Genomic DNA, 20,000 nt, shown 5'->3' with positions numbered 1-20,000 from the left:
GATATACCATTACTACAAATATGATGACTAGAATGAAATGGAAATTCCTCTGTGAAAATGAAGCATGGCTGCAATAAGGCCTTAATCTCCAGACCCCTATGACTTTAACTTAATAGGATTAGGCCATTGATTCTGGCACCCACAACGCACTGAGACAATTGATCGATCTCCAAGTGGTGTTAAATAAAATAAATGTTCCATGAGAAGCCTGTAGTTAAGCAATTACGTCTAAAGAGCAGTGGCCCAGGAGCAAGGGAGATGGCCGTCCTCCTCACTGACTCCAACAGGTCCAAGACTTCACTGGAAGTGTTTACCATCTCGAGCCCGTCTCTTCCCCTTTCTGCCCCAGCATCACACTCCCTCACAGGCATGGCTTTACGTGTGACCTGGCCTTGTCTGACATGACACATCACCAGCCTGTCCATGGGACACGGTGTTGCTGGGCAGTTCATCTTCGCTTTCTCACACACACACACACACACACACACGCACACACACACACACACACACACACATACACACACATTCACACACACACCACACCACACCAAACACACACACACACACACACACACACACACACAAACCACACACACACACACACACACACACACACTCATACCTGATGTACATATATACAGAACATACGTACATACTTGTGAAAACACACTGTAGGCTAAAAAAGGATTTCTGACAGATGGGAGACCCTACAGGATAACAGCTCACTATATCATACAACATGTCACAAAACATCCATCTGGTTTCACTATATCATACAACATGTCACAAAACATCCATCTGCTTTCTGAACTTGAACTGGACAGCTGGGAATGATTCGTCTGGTCTGGTCCAAAACATGAACAATAAACTAGAAGTATATCTCATAAATCTGCACAGAGCAATATATAACAGACATTGTGTTGTGGATCTGTGTTCTCATGTGGTTCCCTTTGAGTTCTCCATGTCTCTCCCTCAGGCAATGGACATGGAGACTCAGGTGCAGAGAGACACTTTATGACATCCCAGGAGAAGACACAAAGCTGTGTGCCATTTTTAAAACTTTTCAACAACACCTGTCTATTTAGGCCGTCTGAATTATGTTTACTACTAGCTCATGTGCCCACTACTTTAGATATTACAATTTTTTTAACCTTCTCTTCCATGAAAATAAAAGCCCACAGAAGATATTACCGTCTAAACGTAGGCGGCTGCTGTAAGTGCCTGCGTCTGAGGCGGGCAGCCCTGAACTTCCTGGTAGAACAGCACCCGGGGTGTGGGCGCGAGTGCACTGGCCGGCGTTGCCCAGCTTGCAAAAGCCGAACCCACACAGAGCTGCTGGTAGCCATACAAAGAGGATGATGTCATGCGAGACGGGTCACAAAGAGCACACACTCCACCCCCGATGTTCCCTCCCTGTGTGTGAGATAGAGTCAGCTTTATGTGGGCCCGCATTAGTAATCGCGGGTATTATCCTCTTCGGAGAGGATACACACACACACACACACACACCAACTGAATGGGGGATTGGGGTGCACTGGAGAACTCGACCTCTTTGTTTTTGCTAATGCACTGAGATTAATGACAACATGTTTATTTATAACGTATGACGTATCAGCTTGTGTGTTGTACTCATCTCCAAAAGCCTCTTTTCAGACTTTATTTGTGTTCTTTACTATTATATTTAGGAAGCAACATACTTGACAGTAGTGGTAGTGATAGATACATGGTGGTATAGGTCTGTAGAAGGATGAGTAACATGCATCCGACTTTGATTTTGCTCCAAGAGGAAATGGAAATACAAAACTAGCCGTGACCTCAGACTGACTTTCAGCGAATTATCAAATTCAAAAAGTATTTCCATAGAGATTACTTGAGTTAGCACTTACTAAAAATAGTGTGACATATAGTGTGAGAGTGAGGTAAGTTAGAATGAAAAAATATACACATGGTTGTAAGCGGTTGCCTACTTGTATGACGTATTCTAATGTCTCACCAATAATTGCCCAACTGTAAACATATCTCTGGCTGACATGGATGGCTACATGGATTTTCTTTCTTTACAGGAACTTTTGCGAAACAGGGTGCCAGCAAAAAATGAGTCATGGAAAAAGACATAGGACACACAGGGTGGGTCGGGTGTCCGTTACTGAAACCAAATATAAGGAAGTGGAATATTATACTTCAGTCAATGCCAGATGCACAGTAGGTGACACCTTGGTGAGCGAATGCCACTACTGTAAATCAGTCCAGCGTCAGAAGCCTGAGCAGGGAGCGGGGTCACCGTTACCCGTCATGTTGACATCTCTGGACCACTGAGGCGACTGTGGTTTTGCATGGCCCTTTGCTGTCAATTTACCCTTTATGCAATGGCAGGTCACCCCGCAGAGGCCGTGAAAAATGACAAGTGACATATGCCCGTTCTTAGGTTTCCAGCTCTGGTGTGTTTCAGTGTCAATAGACATCTGCAGATATATTTCTGATGGAAAAATATGTCCCATTCAATACAAATGTCAAACTGGAGGGAAGGCTCTTGTTTCAAGGCCAGACGTGTGCAATAAATGTATTTTGTCTAATATAGCACTCTGGAAGATCGGGTGTGCTGCTGTCAGCAAGTGTGAAATCATAGCATGTGTTTAAATCATGTTGGGGACTTTCAAGGCTCAGGAATTCTGTGTGAGGTACAGCAAACAGCCACACGGGCCAGGGGAATACCATGCTAATAGCACACCCATAGGACAACAAGTGTCCTGAACTGAAAAATTTATTTCTTTGTCATAAATATTTTTCTTTGGCATATATTTCCCCACATGCTTCCCACCAAATTAACAAAAAAAAAACATCTTTCAGCTGTTCATTTGCTGGGTCGCATACAGAAAAAACATTTAAACATACCGGTATGTTAATGTGTCTTCTGTCTTTTATGTGCTATTTGGACACACTTACACTGTCTTGCTTTATAAGCACTTAACTCTCCTGTGTAGTTCTTATTGTTTGGACAAAAGCTAACCTGTCACTAGTGCCGTATCTACCTTTATCTTTCCGTTGGGCTGCAGGAGCTCAGCGACGGACACCTTGTCCTGTTGGAGCCTCCTCTTCACCAGTTTGGAGCAGCACACGTTGATGGAGTTCAGCACGTGCGACGCGTTGTACTCAGAGAAGGTCCGGCTATCGATGACCAAAGTCTGAGTGGCTCGCCTCTGCAGCATCCCGGCCAGCCTCTGGGTATCCACAACCCCCCGCTGCACCTTCACCCCCGACATGGCTCTTGTCTCAAGGGGACGCAGAGTGGGCTGGACTGAAGGCAGGCACAAAACGTGGAGGAGGAGAGAGGACCTAGGTCTACTGGTTGGGCGAGGAAGTCAACATCTCCATAGGGTCTGAAAGAGGGGGAAAGGAAAGAAAGGGAAAGAGAGTAGGGGATATACAGGAAAAGAAGAAAAAAAAGAGAAGGGCAGAGAATATGTCACTGTAGTGCAAGACATGACTATGTGACAATAGCTCACAGTCTTAAAACAACAAGTCAAGTCAAAATTGTGGACTTGAAACATGTTGAAAACAAGTTCTAGAAAGGTTGTATCTACCACCTTCCCTTATCCACCCCAATTGTCCACATTTTATGAACTAGACTTTCAATCCACTTTTAAGACCTTCCTTCAGGAGGTATTTGTAAATATCAAATGGTTAAGTATAGTAAGTAAGTAGTATATATACTCTTTTGATCCCGTGAGGGAAATGTGGTCTCTGCATTTATCCCAATCCGTGAATTAGTGAAACACACTCAGCACACAGTGAACACACATTGAGGTGAAGCACACACTCATCCCAACGCAGTGAGCTGCCTGCTACAGCGGCGCTTGGGATGCAGGCTAGGTTTAGGTGCCTTGCTCAAGGGCACTTCAGCCATTCCTACTGGTCGGGGTTCGAACCGGCAACCGTCCGGTTACAAGTCCGAAGCCCTAACCAGTAGGCCACAGCTGCCCCTAGAACTGGTTAGTAAAGACTGAGGCCATAATGCCCATGGCTATGAGCATTTAAGCTTTATTACTAAGTCTGTATGGTTGTGTGTCTAAATTGAATGAACTTTGAATGACATCAACTTGGATGCAATGACTATAAAGTAAAGGAAACAACTGCACAGTTACAGGCTTTTTGCTAGTGCACAAAGATATAAGCTATTTGTGGTCACAATCATGAAGCTTGTGTGTGTGTGTGTGTGTGTGTGTGTGTGTGTGTGTGTGTGTGTGTGTGTGTGGTATGTATGTACCTGTGTAAGCATGTATGTTTGTGTTGCTAACCATGTATCAGTGCTGCTGGATCACACCAAGCAAAGGGAGAAGGCAGTGCTCTCCTAGCAGAGCGGAGCAAAGCAGCACAACAGGCTGATGCTGCAAGTGAGCTAATGGCGTAGTGTTGTGTTGTGCTGCTCTGCTCTGCTCCTGTGCTACAGCTCAGAAAGTAAACAGCCTGAGAGGCAGGCAGGGAGGGGCGAGACAGCGCTGCTATGAGGGAACCTGACAGTCAGAGGGAACAGTACACAGCTCTATGCTCGCCTTGCTAAACAAGACGCCTGAAATGCTGCAATAGTGTCTACCTCTCCATCTAGTATAAAATATCCTGGTGATGTATTGCAATGATATTGACATCGAATGGAAGCAGTTTACACATCCAACATATCAGCATCTTTACTACTGAAATAACCATGGTCTTTGTACACATTTTGCTGAGATGGTATGCATCGAGTGGGCGCGGTGTGAAAAAAAGTCTCAAATGTGGTCTTTGTAGTACAAAGTAGGCTATCAATAGGGGGGGAATCCCAGTCAAGTTTTCATAAACTAGTGCATTGTCAAAACTGTACTTTTGTTAACGAACACATACATCATATGAGATTAATCCTATAAGATGATCTTCTCCCCACCATAACCACAAAGCTAACCCTATCTCTGTTTGGAGCAAAAGAGGTCCCATTGACATAACGGGATGGTTGTTTTATCTAATGTCAGAAACTGCTGAGCCTATAATGACAGTGCTGGAGACCAAAACAGTCCATGGGGTGACATCACAACAAGGTGCTTTAGAAAAGAACAGCACCAGTAACAGACCAAAGCAAACAAACACAGACTTGCACTGCCACTGAGCTCACCACTGATCAGCCTTGCCTTGCCTCAAAACTGCTGTCTATTCCCACATGTCTCAGTAAATAGCAAAGATAAATCCAATTTTAGAAACTTTACTTGTTCAAGCTGTATGCTGAAGTCAGCATGTCAATACTTAAATCTAATCTAATTATCAGCAAGAAAACAAAACTAAACATGTTTAAAATAAGTATGCCTATAGTAGAAAGTTCATACCATTACTCAAACCTAACAAGATGAGTTCTAAACACAGTATAGTTCATAGGCTACTCTATCTTGCACATTAATCAACAACACAACATGCCAAGCTTATAAGGAACATGGACAATTCCAACGTCGCAGAGGGCAGAGAGCATATTTTTAAATAGTCTTACAATACGATACCATGACATCAGAGACTTTCACTGCTCGTCAATTTAGCTTGATCGAGGCAAGTACTGAATAATAAACTAAAGCTATGACACATACAAATGATGAATCCTACCTTGTTGGATGGGAGTGGATCAGATGAACGCAGCATAAAAAAACTCGATTAATAATTTAGATTTGTTATGACTTATAGAACATAGCAAGGGTAGCATCCCTACGAAGGGAGGTCCCCCTCACGATAGAATTGCGGCACTGTCAGAGAAGAGTACAGTCGCAACACGCAACGTAATCACGTTGCGTTCTGCGGTAACTAGCTCCGCCACCATTGAAGCGTGGGGCGAGATGAATGATGGATCATAATTGTAGCCTGCTTACTGCAATAGGATTCTTAACTTATTTATACATTAATAATAGTTCCTATGATATATCTGGCTGGTATTCACTATTCTGCATTCTGGTAGTGTCCAGCCCAGGATAACTAGGCTATTGGGATTTCTGTATGAAATTGTGCTGGAGTGAGACATGTGGGTGACCGAGTCCGCAATAATAAATTACAGTGAATAATTTAATTCTTGCAAATATATCCTAGTGATGTAAAGCTGAGATAGCCCATATTAGCATAATAATAAAGAAATAGTTTATCGGTGGACGTTTTTTGAAGACAACCAATCTGCTTTTACAGGGAATTTTACTGGACAGGAATGTGTACAATGACAGTTCTCTTGAGCCATCGATGAGGTCATGTACTGGGAGGCGTTGAAAAAAAAGCAGTGATGTCACTTTCGGCCAATCACAAATGACTGATTCCGGAATTGTAGGCTGTGTTGATATGTGAAACAAACAGGATTATAATGCAAGCAAAGTTGTTTTCGAGCTCTACACTCTTGACATTTAGGCTACTAAATTCCCCATGAGTCCATTAATTAGTCTATATGCTCAAATGGCTTGTAGCCTAACCTACTCACAAACAGACCATCAGTTTGAGTGTCGAATTTCTAAGGACAATATATGCTGTTACGTAATTAGGTGCCGCTTTTAATTATGTTGCTTAATTATGTTTCAGTTCTTGTTTACTTCTTTGATTTTTTTTTATGCTCTCATGTCCTTAAAACATGCGGTGCGCAAATTGTTTCATTTGCTTAGAGCACTATGAGTGAATGCCTTGTTACTTTTCATATATATATAATATATAATAATAATAATATATATATTATATTATATTTTATATGTATATATATATACATATACATGCTATAGATGGTTTAAAATGGACCTTACTATTTGTATCTTACTGTAATAGAGAGTGTTACTGAGGTGTTCCACTAGGTGGAGACATACCTACACGGTAGTTTGGGGAGAATTGAAAAGCTGTACATACAGTAAGGCAAGAGTCTGTCCATGACAGTAGACTATAAACTAAAATATATTGATGTCAAATAACCTATTGGTTCTATTTGAGAAGAGAGATTGTTTATGATGTAGCCCTAACCAGTTAAATTCGCAAGAGGTCTTCTGAGCCAGTGCTCCAAACCACTGAACATCAGTGAATAAAACGGCATGAATGCTGGATATACTTTATCTCATCAAAAGAAAGCCCACAGTTGGATATGACTATATAACATGGCTGGCTTGACAAAACTGCAGGGTATCATAGCCTTTTCTAGTGGAAACACAATGTGGGGATTTAATGGCTTTCATCTGTTGCAGGCTTATTAGCTGAGCCATTCATTCTATCGTTTGAAAGTAGCATAGTAATTGGGTGTCAAAGGAAAGGCATGATACAATGAAAGGGTAGGATTCTCCTCCTCTCAATAGGGGAGGCCTATGATGATAGTGATGATGATGATGATCTTTGCCAACTTCTTTATAGTTTTTTAGTACCATAAACATGTAATAAAATAGATACTGTGCAATAATTATCCAAAGATATCTTAGCAACTCTACACTGAAGAGATTGTTGCAAGCCTACTGTGCATAGGCCTACAGGTTGGCCATCCCTGAAAACCACTCAAATAATGCACACAGCACTATGCCACCGCAGCCTTCCTCATTCTGTTACCATGGTGATAAAACAAGCTGAGAAAGATATTGGTTGAAATGAAACAAACAAGAACTGGACTTTCCTAGAACGTCACTGCACATTGCAATTGATGCATAATTTTTGCATGGAGAACAATCAGTGATTTTCTTTGATAAATACAAGTAGAATTTTATTTTAAAGATCAAGCAATAACCAATCGTACAAGCCATGAAATGGTCAATTCAGTGGTTTTACATTCTATGTAGGTCTTTCACAGCATGGACACAAGGCATCTGATTAGGCAATGGTTAAAAAGAGGTCCTCTGCCATTTTAGGATCCATTAAAATTGATTGGGATATAATGATTATATCAAACAATAAATATTCAAATAAATATAAATACATACATAAATAAATAACAGACAAACATATTTCAGGTAGTTCATTGGAGATATTTGAAGAAAAAAGGAACATTTCAACATAACAGAAGTGAATACATGAGGCGTCGCCTCACATTCCTTTGAATGCTAAGAATCCATAACAACATTGCCAACAGCAGAGCACCTGAAGTGTATTTTATCTCACAGGCAGAGGCTTGATGTGGAAGAGAGAGAGGGGGGAAGTGTTTGCAGTCGCGTCGGCCGCACTTGCTCCAGCCCAGGGTGAACAGATGGCCCAGACAGATGGAGGATTCTGGGACGGAGCAGGGGGTGATGAGCGGCCATCTCGTCCAGGCCAAGCGCAGAGAGAGGGAGCTTGGCAGCAGTGGACGGCAGGAGGAAGTGCTGGATGCCACTCTAACCACCCACAGCAGTACTTCCTGTTCAAACCACCATGAAAGGCTGAGTGTGGTCTACTCTGGATCTATTATTATTAGTCGGCCTTGAAGAGACAAAGCTTACCATGATAACCCTGGCAAAGGCGTAATAAGCATCAAAATGCCCAGGATTGTTCATAAAATGTCCTGTTGGTATAAAAACTGGAAATAAGTTGGCAATCTTGTCCTTTGTATGTTATTTTAATCTAACTTCAACAAGAAGGATGAGATGCAGAACGGCATAAATATGAAACATGGATACGGATTGATGTTTGTGTGTATCCGCTAAGACCTTCATTTTATGTCTGCAAAGGCAACAGTCAATCAGCTGCAGTCACATGATTTTAAGCCTGCTGCTGCTGCTGCACTTTGTCTGAGTAGTCCACTTTGTAGAAATTAGCTGGATGGAAACAGAGTATATTTATAAGATTAGCATTTTCAGTATGGTGTTGCTGTGGCTCAGTCAGCTGAACATGGTGCAAATAACATCAAGGTCAAGGGGTCTATTTCCAGTTTGGAGCACATGCACCAGAACAATAGGCATTCATTCTATATGTCCAGTCTTGTCGGCCTAAAGTATCCCCTACTATGGGTGTAAATGTACTCTGAAGAAAGTCTTTGGCAGTGTACAGAAACCGGGAGATGTTGGCAATGCTGCAACAGATAGAACATCAAAACATAAACCAGTTAGAAAAAAAAACAAAAACAATGCTGTCATTCCAGATTATCAAACACACTTATCATAACACTAAAACATAATATAAAGCAAATATATGAAGTCAACGTCCGTTGGACTGAAACAAACCAATATAGTAAGTACAAAGCACAATGATACACTAGTAGTAATTAATAGTAATTAATTACTTAATTAATTAAGGATACAAACAATTTCATTAGACGTGGACGAAAATAAACAATTTACATTTAAAAGACAGGTCATGAATTTCAATGCAGTAACAAATCAATCAGGTGGGAGGGGGGGGGGGAGTGGGGGTGGTGTGGGGGCATCACTGGAGTGACCGTTAAATGAAGCCTAGCCAGCGATTCCCTCCTCCGCGTGCTGTGCACATTTCCCCTCGTTCAGTCTCGGCTCCAGTGAGTGGCAGAGATGAGGGATGGCACGCCGCACTGGATGCAGATTACGCAGAGCGCCGATACAATGTCTCAGACACTCTGTCGGAGTCACTCACACGGACACAGTTCATTGTTGACTTTGTCATGCAGACTGGGAGGGGGAAGAAACATCTGAGCAAAGCTGTCAGATCATTTGATAGAGCTGCCATCTAGAACAATGCTTCTGTCTCATTTTGCTGCCAATGATACACCCAGAGAACTAAATGGGTAAGCCGACTCACATACAAATTAAGTCCAAGTCAATAGAAGAGAAACAGGCAAATCAATAAAAGATCAGTCATTGATCAAGTTACAGAGGGACACCTGCAAATCCAGGGTCTGTAAATCTCCTGCGATATGCCACACTCTCGCACTTCCATCATAGAAGCAAGCTGTTATGTACATGGTTAACAGTAGTTGGATATACAGTGTACCGGCATTTTGATCACATAAAATCTTGAGGTGCAGCATCAAATGTGTGTTCAAGTCAAGTGGAACACCACCAGGAACAAACGCAACAAGCAGGAGAGTCATGGACAGGAAGGCATGTGGACAAGACCAACGGACAGACACTGAGTAAGGCCATTATGTATAAAATACATGTGCTAGATTAACCTATTCCTTGAGACCAACCACAATGCAGGCTGTCAATGTCTAAAAAACATTATAGCTTGTTGTAGTTAATAGCAGGGCGTCCTGCCTGTGCAGTTGTAGACATTCTATAGGAGAATTTGGGTGAGGAGAGGCGCTCTGTGCCTCTCCAACAAGCCACTCAACAAACCATTATGAACTAATACTGCACATGCTTGAGACTGACTTCTCTCAACTAAGAAAGACATATTTTATGATACGCACGCACCCATGTCATCATATCGTATTAATACGCTCTCTCTCTCTCTCACGCACACATACATGCACACGTGTGTATTTGCTCACAAGTGTATTTGCACACACACACACACACTCACACACACTTGCACTTACATACACCCACACACACGCACACATGCAGACACACACACAAACACACATAAACATACGCAAACACACAATAATGCATTCACTCTCTTGTAGTGGAAAATTGGCATCAGTGTTGACTATGTTAACTATGTACGTATGTGTGTTAGTTTTGCCCTGTTGAGACCGATAGACGTTGAATGTTTAGGCTCTAAATCCTTCAGTTTTTTTGGCTGGCAAACAATACTGCTGCTCTGCCGATAAGCCACGCAGCACGACAACCAGATTCTTATGAGACCCATGACCACGGTCAGTCTCATAACAAACACGGCGGTAAAAAGACTAAGAAGGTCGAGATTGTCCCTCTGTGGTTTTGTTCTTCTTCATCTGCGTCCTCCTGCTCCATAGTAGATTGTTGTTGTGCTGTGATGACACACTGATATCTGGTTTGTGACGCATGGCCATCTACCCTTCTTACATTCGGATTGAGAGAGAGTCCGGCAGCACCGAGGCAATACCTCATACCAGTGTCAGGCTTTGGGCTGCGAGGCAAGGAAGTCTTTGGGGATGTGCGCTGATGGCATCCAGGGTGGAGTCGTTGAGCTACCCTGTGTCCTCAGTGCTCCCTCACAGGCTTCATGAAGTCAGTGCTCAACAGGGTGGGAGAGAAGGTGGAGGGAGGGGGCAGTTCAAAAACGAATGCTTCTCTCTGGATCATGTTTAGTCTGATGAAGCTACGCAAAAGGGGTGGTTGAATGCGTTTGGTCAGGTCGCTGGAATGACTGTCGATCGCGTGCTTCCTCTGAATGCAGATGAAGTGTCTCGATCGGAGTTGGTGTGTTTCGGAGGTGCGCCGCTGTGGTCAGGGCTGTGGGTCAGGGACGATGGGATGCCATGCGGAGGGTCAGGCAGGTCTGTTGGAATGGCATGCAAGGCTGGATCTGATGTAGTGCAGACGGGGCAGAGAGTGGGCAGAGGGGGCCATTGGTCTGTGAGGAGGGACTGGACGACGCTGACGTCCACCATGTTCACTCCTCTGTCTGGTAGGACTGCTGCTTCTCATACAAACTGAGAACGTGATGAACGAACTGGTACTGCTCAGCTGTCTGGATCATCCCGCCCCTTGAAGCCAAAGACAGTTGACTTTAGTTAGACAGACAAAATGGAGGAGAATATTTGGTAACACTTAACCACGTGATAGTCTGCCTACAGAGACTTCACAGATGGCTGGTTGATATTTAAGTTCAGCCTTCAAAATTGCAGTTGAACAATTACTGTAACATCACCTTAACCAAAACAACTTCTAAATAGTTTGCTTAATCTGAGCATCTTGTAGATGTAGATGGTCCATGGGAGACCATCCAAGTAAAGTGTGACTAAATGTACATTAATTAATTTACACTTTCATCATGTTTGTCAAAAAATTTCTGAGACTGTAGTGTAGTTGTTATTGAGCTGGTGCCATGAGAGTGGGTTTGGGTTCACCTGTCTAGGCGCAGTTGGCTGGTTGTCTTGAGGATGTCTACCACCCCTTCATTTCTCAGCTGCTTGCAGAGGATGCTTGTGGCAATGAAACAGCCAGTACGGCCGATGCCAGCGCTGTAGATCCCAACCAGACAAATAAACAAACCAACAAACATGCAAGAGAAAAACAACAACAACAACATATTGATGAGATTGTGATCTAAATCTGTCGGCTTATTCTAAATCTGAACTGGCAAATAATCCACTGAATCGTATGCAAAAGAAAATGTTGTCAACCACTTTTGGATAGAACCGTAGGCAACGACCACAACAAATCATTCCTCCATCCTGCCTGAAGGGAACATTTTGTTTTTGACAGAACAGCAAACTGAAAGGTCATCCAGTAGAGGGTGGACAGTGGGGGTGTTGGGGGCTAGCTGGGGACGGGATGCTATTAGGGCAGCGAGATCGGCAGGAGGCCCTGGGAGGCCTGACAGGACTGACCCTGCAGCTGACTTTTAAAGCCCTCCATTAACACATGACAAAGCCCTCCATCAACACATGACAAAGCCCTCCACCAACACATGACAAAGCAACTCTAAGCTAAGATGTGACAGGGCACACATGATGTGCACACAAACACACACACGCACACACACACATGATGTGTGGTCAAAAGAAAACACGGGAACATACAATAGTTATACTCTGACGCGCCTTCAATCATGTTAGCAATCAGTCATATCACATCCCTGGTAAATACAGTAAATATTATAGAATGTTGGAAATGTATTAGTAGTTGTGTCAGCCACAATTCAAGCTTGAATACTATTCTATGCACACACACATTGCTGGAGTTCCAAATGTGGTAACACTTAACCAAGTGATAGTCTGCCTACAGAGACTTCACAGATGGCTGGTTGATATTTAAGTGAAGCCTTCAAAATTGCAGTTGAACAATTACTGTAACATCACCTTAACCAAACCAACTTCTAAATAAGACTGTTTTTGTCTTGTTTGCCTGCATTTTCAGCAAACCTATTAAATGGAATGACTCGAAAGTATGGCACTAATAGGCTATGCCTTACACTTTGCAATTAATTCTGCATGACTAATTTTTTTTAGGCTTGTATTCACATTGTTATGAAACATCATGCCTCTTAGTAGCGTCTGCTTTTATTTAATCATTAAAAATGTGTTAATAAACTTGTAATTTATGTACGTCATGACCTTAAGCATGCTCTGAGCCAAAGGCATGTTCCAATGCATTGCTTCCAGTGTGTCTGGCACCCAGAAAGGCCCTGCCATTAGTGTCCTTGAAGAGAGGTGACATTTGAGGGTGTGTTCACCAAACCTTCTGCAAAGAGTGTGTTTCTTTGGTCCTACATTTGTAATGTTGTGGTCTAAATCTGCATCAGTGAATCAGCTGTTGCACTAGAAGCTCCACACAAAGTAAACAAAGATGGCCCCACCCTTGTGGTCATGGCAACTAAGGTTAATAGAGATGGCAAAAATCTGTTGCAAGAGAAAATACAAAAATTCTGTGTGAGATAGGCTCAGTCTACTGGGCTAAAGCCATGCGACAAGTTGCGAGTTGATCTCTAAATCCTTAATGAGGCATAACGTTGAGTGCGAGAGAAAGGAGAGACATTGAATTGAGTTACGATCAGGATCTCTGGGAGTGAAAATGACCTCTCATGCCCCAGCCCTCACACAACGGCCTTCATCAGGTGAGTCACCCAAGGCCACTCCTGCCCAGGGCCATTTTCACTGGCACATTTCATCTGTGTCAGAGCCTCTCCACACCCCGGAGTTAATGCATGGTCCGCTGGGTGACCTCGGGCCGCGGGCTGGTTTGTAATCATGGCTCCGGGAAGCCACATGGAGTTAGGGGAAGATGCTGGAGATAATTTTTTTTGACAGGTATTTTCCGAATGAAAGCCCCAGTGTTGGATTCCTCCCAGAGGACTACATGGGAGATGTTGAAAGGCTTCACAACATAACAGAAGTTAAATATTTACAAGTTGAAATAATGCGATTTAACAGCAATAAGCAATCTTGCGCACCCTTATCTAATACTAGACTGTAAACAGTGCCTGTATGCATCTATCATCGCAACTAATTAGTGGCTATAAAAAATGAAATATACTTCATCTTTTAAATCCAATTCTTTTCTTGCACTTTTTTTTTTGTCTTGTGTTGCACTGCACTTTCTGAAGCCTTGAGCAGCCTTCCAGTCTTCCAGAAGCCCTTGCATTATTTTATGTCCTCCACCTAAAAGACATTTTGTTCCTTGTGTAAAACAAATGTGATACTAAAAGAATGTAATAAGCATGGACTACCTGCAGTGGACGATGACTGGGCCACTTCCGGGCGGAGCCTGTTCCCGTGCCTCCTCTACTTCCTGGACCAGTTCGAGGAGGGGCGGGGCCTTGTCTGGTGTCTTCTGGTCAGGCCATGAGGTGTACCAATACTGCTTTAGGCTCCGCTCCTCTTCCTCACACTGCAAACCACACACACACATGTACACACACACACACACACAAACTCTCACACACACGCACACACACACACACACACACACACATATACACACACACACACACACACACACACACACAAACACACGCACACACACACATGCACACAAACACGCACACACACGCACACAAAACACAGGGGGCTTGTTCAGCAGGTATGTAAATCACCAATCAGGTATGAAAATCAACCCCTCTGTTGCACTAAGTCTACTATTTAAGCAAACCAGTAGGCTTATTTGCCCACAAAAAAAAAGAATCCAGGACAACATCCTCCTGGCTCCTGAAGAGATCTGTGTCCCTCTGTAACCCAAATACATATTTGATGTGGCCCCACTACGATATGACACTGTATTGGTGGCACACTCTGTAGTGTAGAAAACACTGGCCCTCCGAACAGAGTATAGAGTTATTTTCAGCCACCAGAATTTCTTCATTTATGTTTGACACTGTGTTGCTAAGGATATTACAGTAGTTGCCATGACAGCAATGCTTCCAGAGCAAGACAGCAAGTAAATGCATGATTGGAATGACATACGAAATATTCTCCTCCCCCCTTCCCCCGGAATAATGAACAGCTATTCAAAACAATCTGCCAGACTTTTTAGAGATATTCAAACATGTTTACAGACAGACACAGATCAGCATGATCTGGGTACAGACAGACAGACAGACAGACAGACAGACACACTCACACACACACACACACACACACACACACACACACACGCACACACACACATAAATCCGCAACACAGTCACCTTCAGAGAAAAGATCCGAAGGCTGTAGTCGTCGGCCTGGATGAGCTGTTTTACTGTGATTTGGATCCCCTCACAAGTCACAGTGTCCTCTGGCCAGTACTCTGCGCACTTCTGCATGGTGACACGTTCAAACACAGCACAGCCATGTCATCATACTGTACCACATGATGTAAAACAACAACAGCTGGGCCATTACATGCGCTTGTTATGGCCCTGGTTCCAATATACTGTAGCATGGTTCATGGTTACTAGATTGAGTATTTTCGTGTGTACTGAATGAGGAAGAACCTGTGGTTGTGTTTGCATGTAATTGCATGTGTGTGTTTGTTGTGTTTGCATGTAATCGCATGTGTGTGTGTTTGTGGTGTGGCATATACACAGTGCAGTATGGTGCCAGTGGGTTGTGTTTGCATGTAATGGCATGTGTGTGTTTGTTGTGTTTGCATGTAATGGCATGTGTGTGTTTGTGGTGTGGCATATACACAGTGCAGTATGGTGCCAGTGGGTTGTGTTTGCATGTAATAGCATGTGTGTGTTTGTGGTGCGGCATGCACACAGCGCAGTATGGTGCCAGTGGGTTGAGTCTGACCTCGTTCTTCTCCTCGATGTTGGTGATCATGACGATGATGGGCGAGCGCTCCTGCCACACCATCCTCCAGAAGTCCCCCACCGTGTTGACCGTCGGGCCCTGGGTGGCAATGTAAGCCCTCTCCTCATCCCCATAGCCCTGCAGCACACACACACACACACACACACACACACACACACACACACACACACACAGACACACACAAATAGAGTTATATTTACATTGGTTAAAATGAATGATTCTGTCCCAGCTGTGGCGCAACTGGCTGGGGCACCTGCACCGTACGCCAGCGACCCAGGTTCGATCAGTCAGCTCTAAGTCACACAGCACAGCCTCGAACCCATCAGTTGAAACAGGTAGCAGTACTGGAGCACTTTTAGTAACTTTATTATGTAGTTACATACATTATTTAGATGTATAATTATACAGTTATATACAGGTTATATGCAACAAAACAAGCTCAAGCTTAGTATGACTGGCACAGTAGATACTATACAGAACTGAGCTGTACATCAGCTGTTCAGTAAAGGAAAGTGATTGTGTCATTTTACAGCATTCAAAGTGCATTGCACGCAGCAGACTCAATAAAGGCGAGACCACTCACCCGCAGGTAATTGGCATTGATGTAGGTGCTGAGAAAGTCGTCTTCGTCCGTGGCGCTAAGGCGCACTCTGCTGTGTGAGTCTGAAAGACAGGAGTGCGCTGCCTTTAGCTAGCGCTTACCAGAGCTCACATCTCACATCTCCCATCTGGGTAACTGAGCCCGCGCCAAACACACTAACTCGTTTACTGCAGTACAGTGTGCTGTAACTATAATGACTGGAAATACAGGGAGAAACATGCACTCAAATAAAACTGTGCTGGAAACAAACTAACTCAAACCAAATTGTTGGAAACAAACAGACTTGAATCAAATTTCTATAACACAAATGTTCCGTACTGTGTCCTGATCTTCAACATATTCGTTTCCCAGGTGTTTGTATTATGATCCATGCAAAAGTATTATGGATAATTTTAGGTTTATCACAATAACATTTGGTGTTAATGAAAAAACAACTTGCAGTCAACTGTCATCTTAAGCATCACTGCAACACTTACTGGGAAGAAAGGTCTTATATCATCTTAAGAATCACTGAATTCATGTCCGGCAACACTTACTGGGAAGAATGGTCTTATATCGATTTTTCCGCACTACACCAGGGATACTGTATTCCTTTGGGTCCACAAAGTTCATTGGAGTCTCCTGTTAAGATATTAGAACACAAATACTGTATGTGCATTGTCAATATGGTTCTACATGTCACAGCCAGTGATGTATATCATGCTACATTCCACTATGAACTCCAAACAGCAGAGAGTAGTAGCTTTTGTTACAGAGTGAAAGGGTGAAGCAATGCAACCCTGCTGTTGTCTGGCGTTGACTGTGCTAAGCCCATGGCCTCAACACAGACACAAACATGCACATGAACTGCTCTCTGGGTATCTTTGGTTCTCCTTCACTTCTATCTGAACATGGTGTGCACGTATCTGTTTTTGTTTTTCCTCTGAGGACCAGGAACATTTAAATACGCAATGAGGTCCACAGAGAACAACATAGAGTTCTGCCTCAACCAGGTCACCAGAGCTGGGTTAACGTGCACTGCCAGGTCACCAGAGCTGGGTTAACGTGCACTGCACGCCGCAGGCTGTATGCACACAGTGATGGTCACGCGTGCGGACTCACGTAGAACTCCGCCTGCAGCACAGCGTCGTCCAGGGCCCTGGCGTGCAGCTGGGCTGCGGTCAGCACGTTGGAGGCCTTCTGCAGGTACTCCTGGGTGGTCTGATCCCGCGGGGATAGCATCGCCCCGTAGGGCTCCGTGGTGCCCGGGGTGCACATGTCCAGCGTCAGAGACACGTTGGAGCCTCGCCTGACACCCACACACACACACACACACACACACACACACGCACAAGTCACTCTCCAAGATCAAAGTGTCTGTTATGTAATGAAATTCGTAATGCAAATTGCTATATAAGCATGACATGTTACTGTAACTCTGCTTGAGGATACATTTAATGTACACTGCTCAAAAAAATTAAGGGAACATTTACAGTTTTCCACAATTGTTACCGTAAAACACACTTTTTGAAACCTTCCACCCTTTTCTCCATTCTCAAACTACATTCACAGAATGTCTGACAGTTCTTGCAAAATAAAACACTTGTCTCAAAAGTTTTACTTGTGCTCAGAAACAAACAGTGTCAGAGTACCGATCCAGTGTATGATTGAAGTATTCCCTTAATTGTTTTGAGCAGAATATTTCTGTGACAGCTGATAACATGTCTTCTATTCTTTCTCTCTCTTCATAACACAGCTGCGTTGAGATTTAGCTTGAGTGAATCAGAGGGAATGCAGCTATTGTTAGATGTGAAATAGCAACATTACTGAGGACACAAAGGCCCTCTTCAGAGTCTTTAGGTCAAATTGTTTCAGAAGCTGGGCAACATTTAATTCGTTCAGTGCGCCTGACCTTTCCTGAAGGCCCACGGCTTTGACACTCAGAGTGCCGTGGTCGGAGTCGGCCTTCATGTCCATGAAGCAGTCAAACACGGGCGTCTCGGGCACAGGGTCCAGGTCAAAGAAATCGTCCGTCTTGGCATCTGTCCACTCTGAGTAGGTGAAGGAGGGCTGGCGGCTCATGGACTGGCGTCGGTCATCGGGGAAGGTGGGATGGGGTCCAGGCACCAGGGTCCGGATGCAGAAGAGAGTCTGTCGGATGGGAGAGAAAAAGTGATGGATAGAACAGGGCATCACATCTGAGAGCTGTGGATGGAGCAGCAGACTATCTGCCGGAACAAAACTAACTGAGGAGTTTAATCCAAAGCCAGTTCTGCCTTCACTTTCAGTGATGCATCCAAGGGCTTGTTCTCATAATCAAAAGCAATTAAAAATGCCTGAAATGCTTGTTTTTCTGAATAAGACCCTGACATTAGCTGTGAACACAAATGCAAGATGAACACAGACTCACCCCGGTGCCAAGGATCACAACACCAAGGAACAGTGTGGCCAGCAGGGGGCATAGCGTCTCCACCCTCCAGATCTCCACCTGAGAAGGACCCATGGTAAACAATGACCGCTATGACCTGAGGAGACTCTAAACACAGCTATCTTCACCAGCAGTTTTGGAAGGTATTGTGCTATGTGTTCCACACAATAAGAGAAAAACACTCTACCACTGCTGCTAATGATTCATTCATGTTTGCCTCAATACAAATGGTTGGGTAACATTCTTCTGTCGCCATGGAAACCAGACACAGACCTGTTCCTGGGCTGATGCCTCCTGGTCTGTGGAGGAGAGCAGGAACTGCATGAGGTCCAGCACTTTATGAGCCGCTGGGAACGCATGGTATCCATTCAACATGTACACGACCCACACTCCCTACAGATAGATAGATAGATAGATAGATAGATAGATAGATAGATAGATAGATAGATACTTTATTGATCCCCAAGGGGAAATTCAAGATACAGGGCACAAAGTAAACACACACAGACATCATTAATTTGTACAAACACTATACATTTACGCTTGGCTTAAGGGTATATTACCTCACATTTGAAATAATATAACACAGAGAAGATGAACAACGTACAGTGTTCAATTTTCAAAAAGGTTGAACCGATTTATCATTGTCAACCATCTACCATTCTCTATCACGATCAAACACAAATAAGTTAGCCTATACAAAAATAGCACTATTCCCCTTTTGACGTGCATTTCTGTCATCCTATGCACCTAATGAATGCTGCAGGTTCTCACCAGTATCTGTGAGATGACGTAAAGGCTGAGGAAGGCCCCTGCGGTCAGTGCAGTCCTCCAAGCCCTGTCCCAGAGCGATTCCCCTGCCACCTCCTCCACTGAGTCGGGGGTACCTGTGGCCTCGCTCTCCTGCTCCTTCTGTGTGTCGTCTGCCGTGGGCAACGCTTGCATGCTATTCTGGGTCATCCTTCAAGTCAGTCAAACACCTGCTGGGGGTGTGGGGTCACAGGAAATCACAGACGAACACAGACATAAAAACCTGTGATGTGTGCATGTTTGCATTTTAATTGGCAGAAAATAAGAAGGTTCCACAGGATTAAAAAGCTTGCATCAAAACTTTAAAACACTGATTGGCTAGCCTGGAGATTAGCAAATTTGAATTTGCTCTGCAGGTCTGCCTGGAGACCTTACTGTAACATTGAGGCCAATTTCCAAAT

General features: G+C 43.7%; 2 protein-coding genes across 2 annotated transcripts in view; both read right to left on the bottom strand.

Annotated features, from left to right (window-relative positions):
• Window positions 1–5,691, bottom strand: part of LOC143125517 (dual specificity protein phosphatase 8-like) — a 53,004-nt gene extending 47,313 nt beyond the window's left edge. Inside the window, exons 1-2 of the mRNA XM_076287060.1 lie at window positions 5,617–5,691; window positions 3,030–3,377 (exon numbers count right to left, since the gene is read on the bottom strand). Of these exons, the coding sequence (XP_076143175.1) occupies window positions 3,030–3,260 (231 nt within the window). The 5' untranslated portion in view covers window positions 3,261–3,377; window positions 5,617–5,691. The remainder of the gene's footprint in view (window positions 1–3,029; window positions 3,378–5,616) is intronic.
• A 5,745-nt stretch (window positions 5,692–11,436) lies between these two features.
• On the bottom strand, window positions 11,437–19,734 carry ptpn5 (protein tyrosine phosphatase non-receptor type 5). The gene is made up of 12 exons (XM_076288005.1): window positions 19,564–19,734; window positions 19,063–19,182; window positions 18,772–18,849; window positions 18,274–18,512; window positions 17,484–17,670; window positions 16,919–17,003; window positions 16,365–16,444; window positions 15,761–15,898; window positions 15,172–15,282; window positions 14,215–14,375; window positions 11,894–12,007; window positions 11,437–11,530 (listed from the first exon to the last, which is right to left on the bottom strand). Exons 1-12 carry the CDS (start codon window positions 19,732–19,734, stop codon window positions 11,437–11,439), a joined length of 1,578 nt encoding a protein of 525 aa, XP_076144120.1.
• Between the last annotated feature and the right edge of the window lie 266 nt (window positions 19,735–20,000).

The sequence above is a fragment of the Alosa pseudoharengus genome, unplaced genomic scaffold (assembly GCF_046254945.1).
Source record: "Alosa pseudoharengus isolate Yale_2024_CS ecotype anadromous, Long Island Sound unplaced genomic scaffold, YU_APseudo_1.1 YU_APseudo_1.1_scf_16, whole genome shotgun sequence".
In the NCBI taxonomy this organism is placed as follows: Eukaryota; Metazoa; Chordata; class Actinopteri; order Clupeiformes; family Clupeidae; genus Alosa; species Alosa pseudoharengus.
This window is presented reverse-complemented; position numbering and strand designations above follow the sequence as displayed.

Excerpts from the sequence above, each read along its gene's own strand:
- ptpn5 (XM_076288005.1), bottom strand. The coding sequence starts at position 19,734 with ATGCAAGCGTTGCCCACGGCAGACGACACACAGAAGGAGCAGGAGAGC. Across the intron at positions 16,445-16,918 it reads ATATAAGACCATTCTTCCCA|ACTCACACAGCAGAGTGCGC; the intron begins GTAAGTGTTGCC and ends CCTGTCTTTCAG. Across the intron at positions 15,899-16,364 it reads TCAATGCCAATTACCTGCGG|GGCTATGGGGATGAGGAGAG; the intron begins GTGAGTGGTCTC and ends TGTGTGCTGCAG.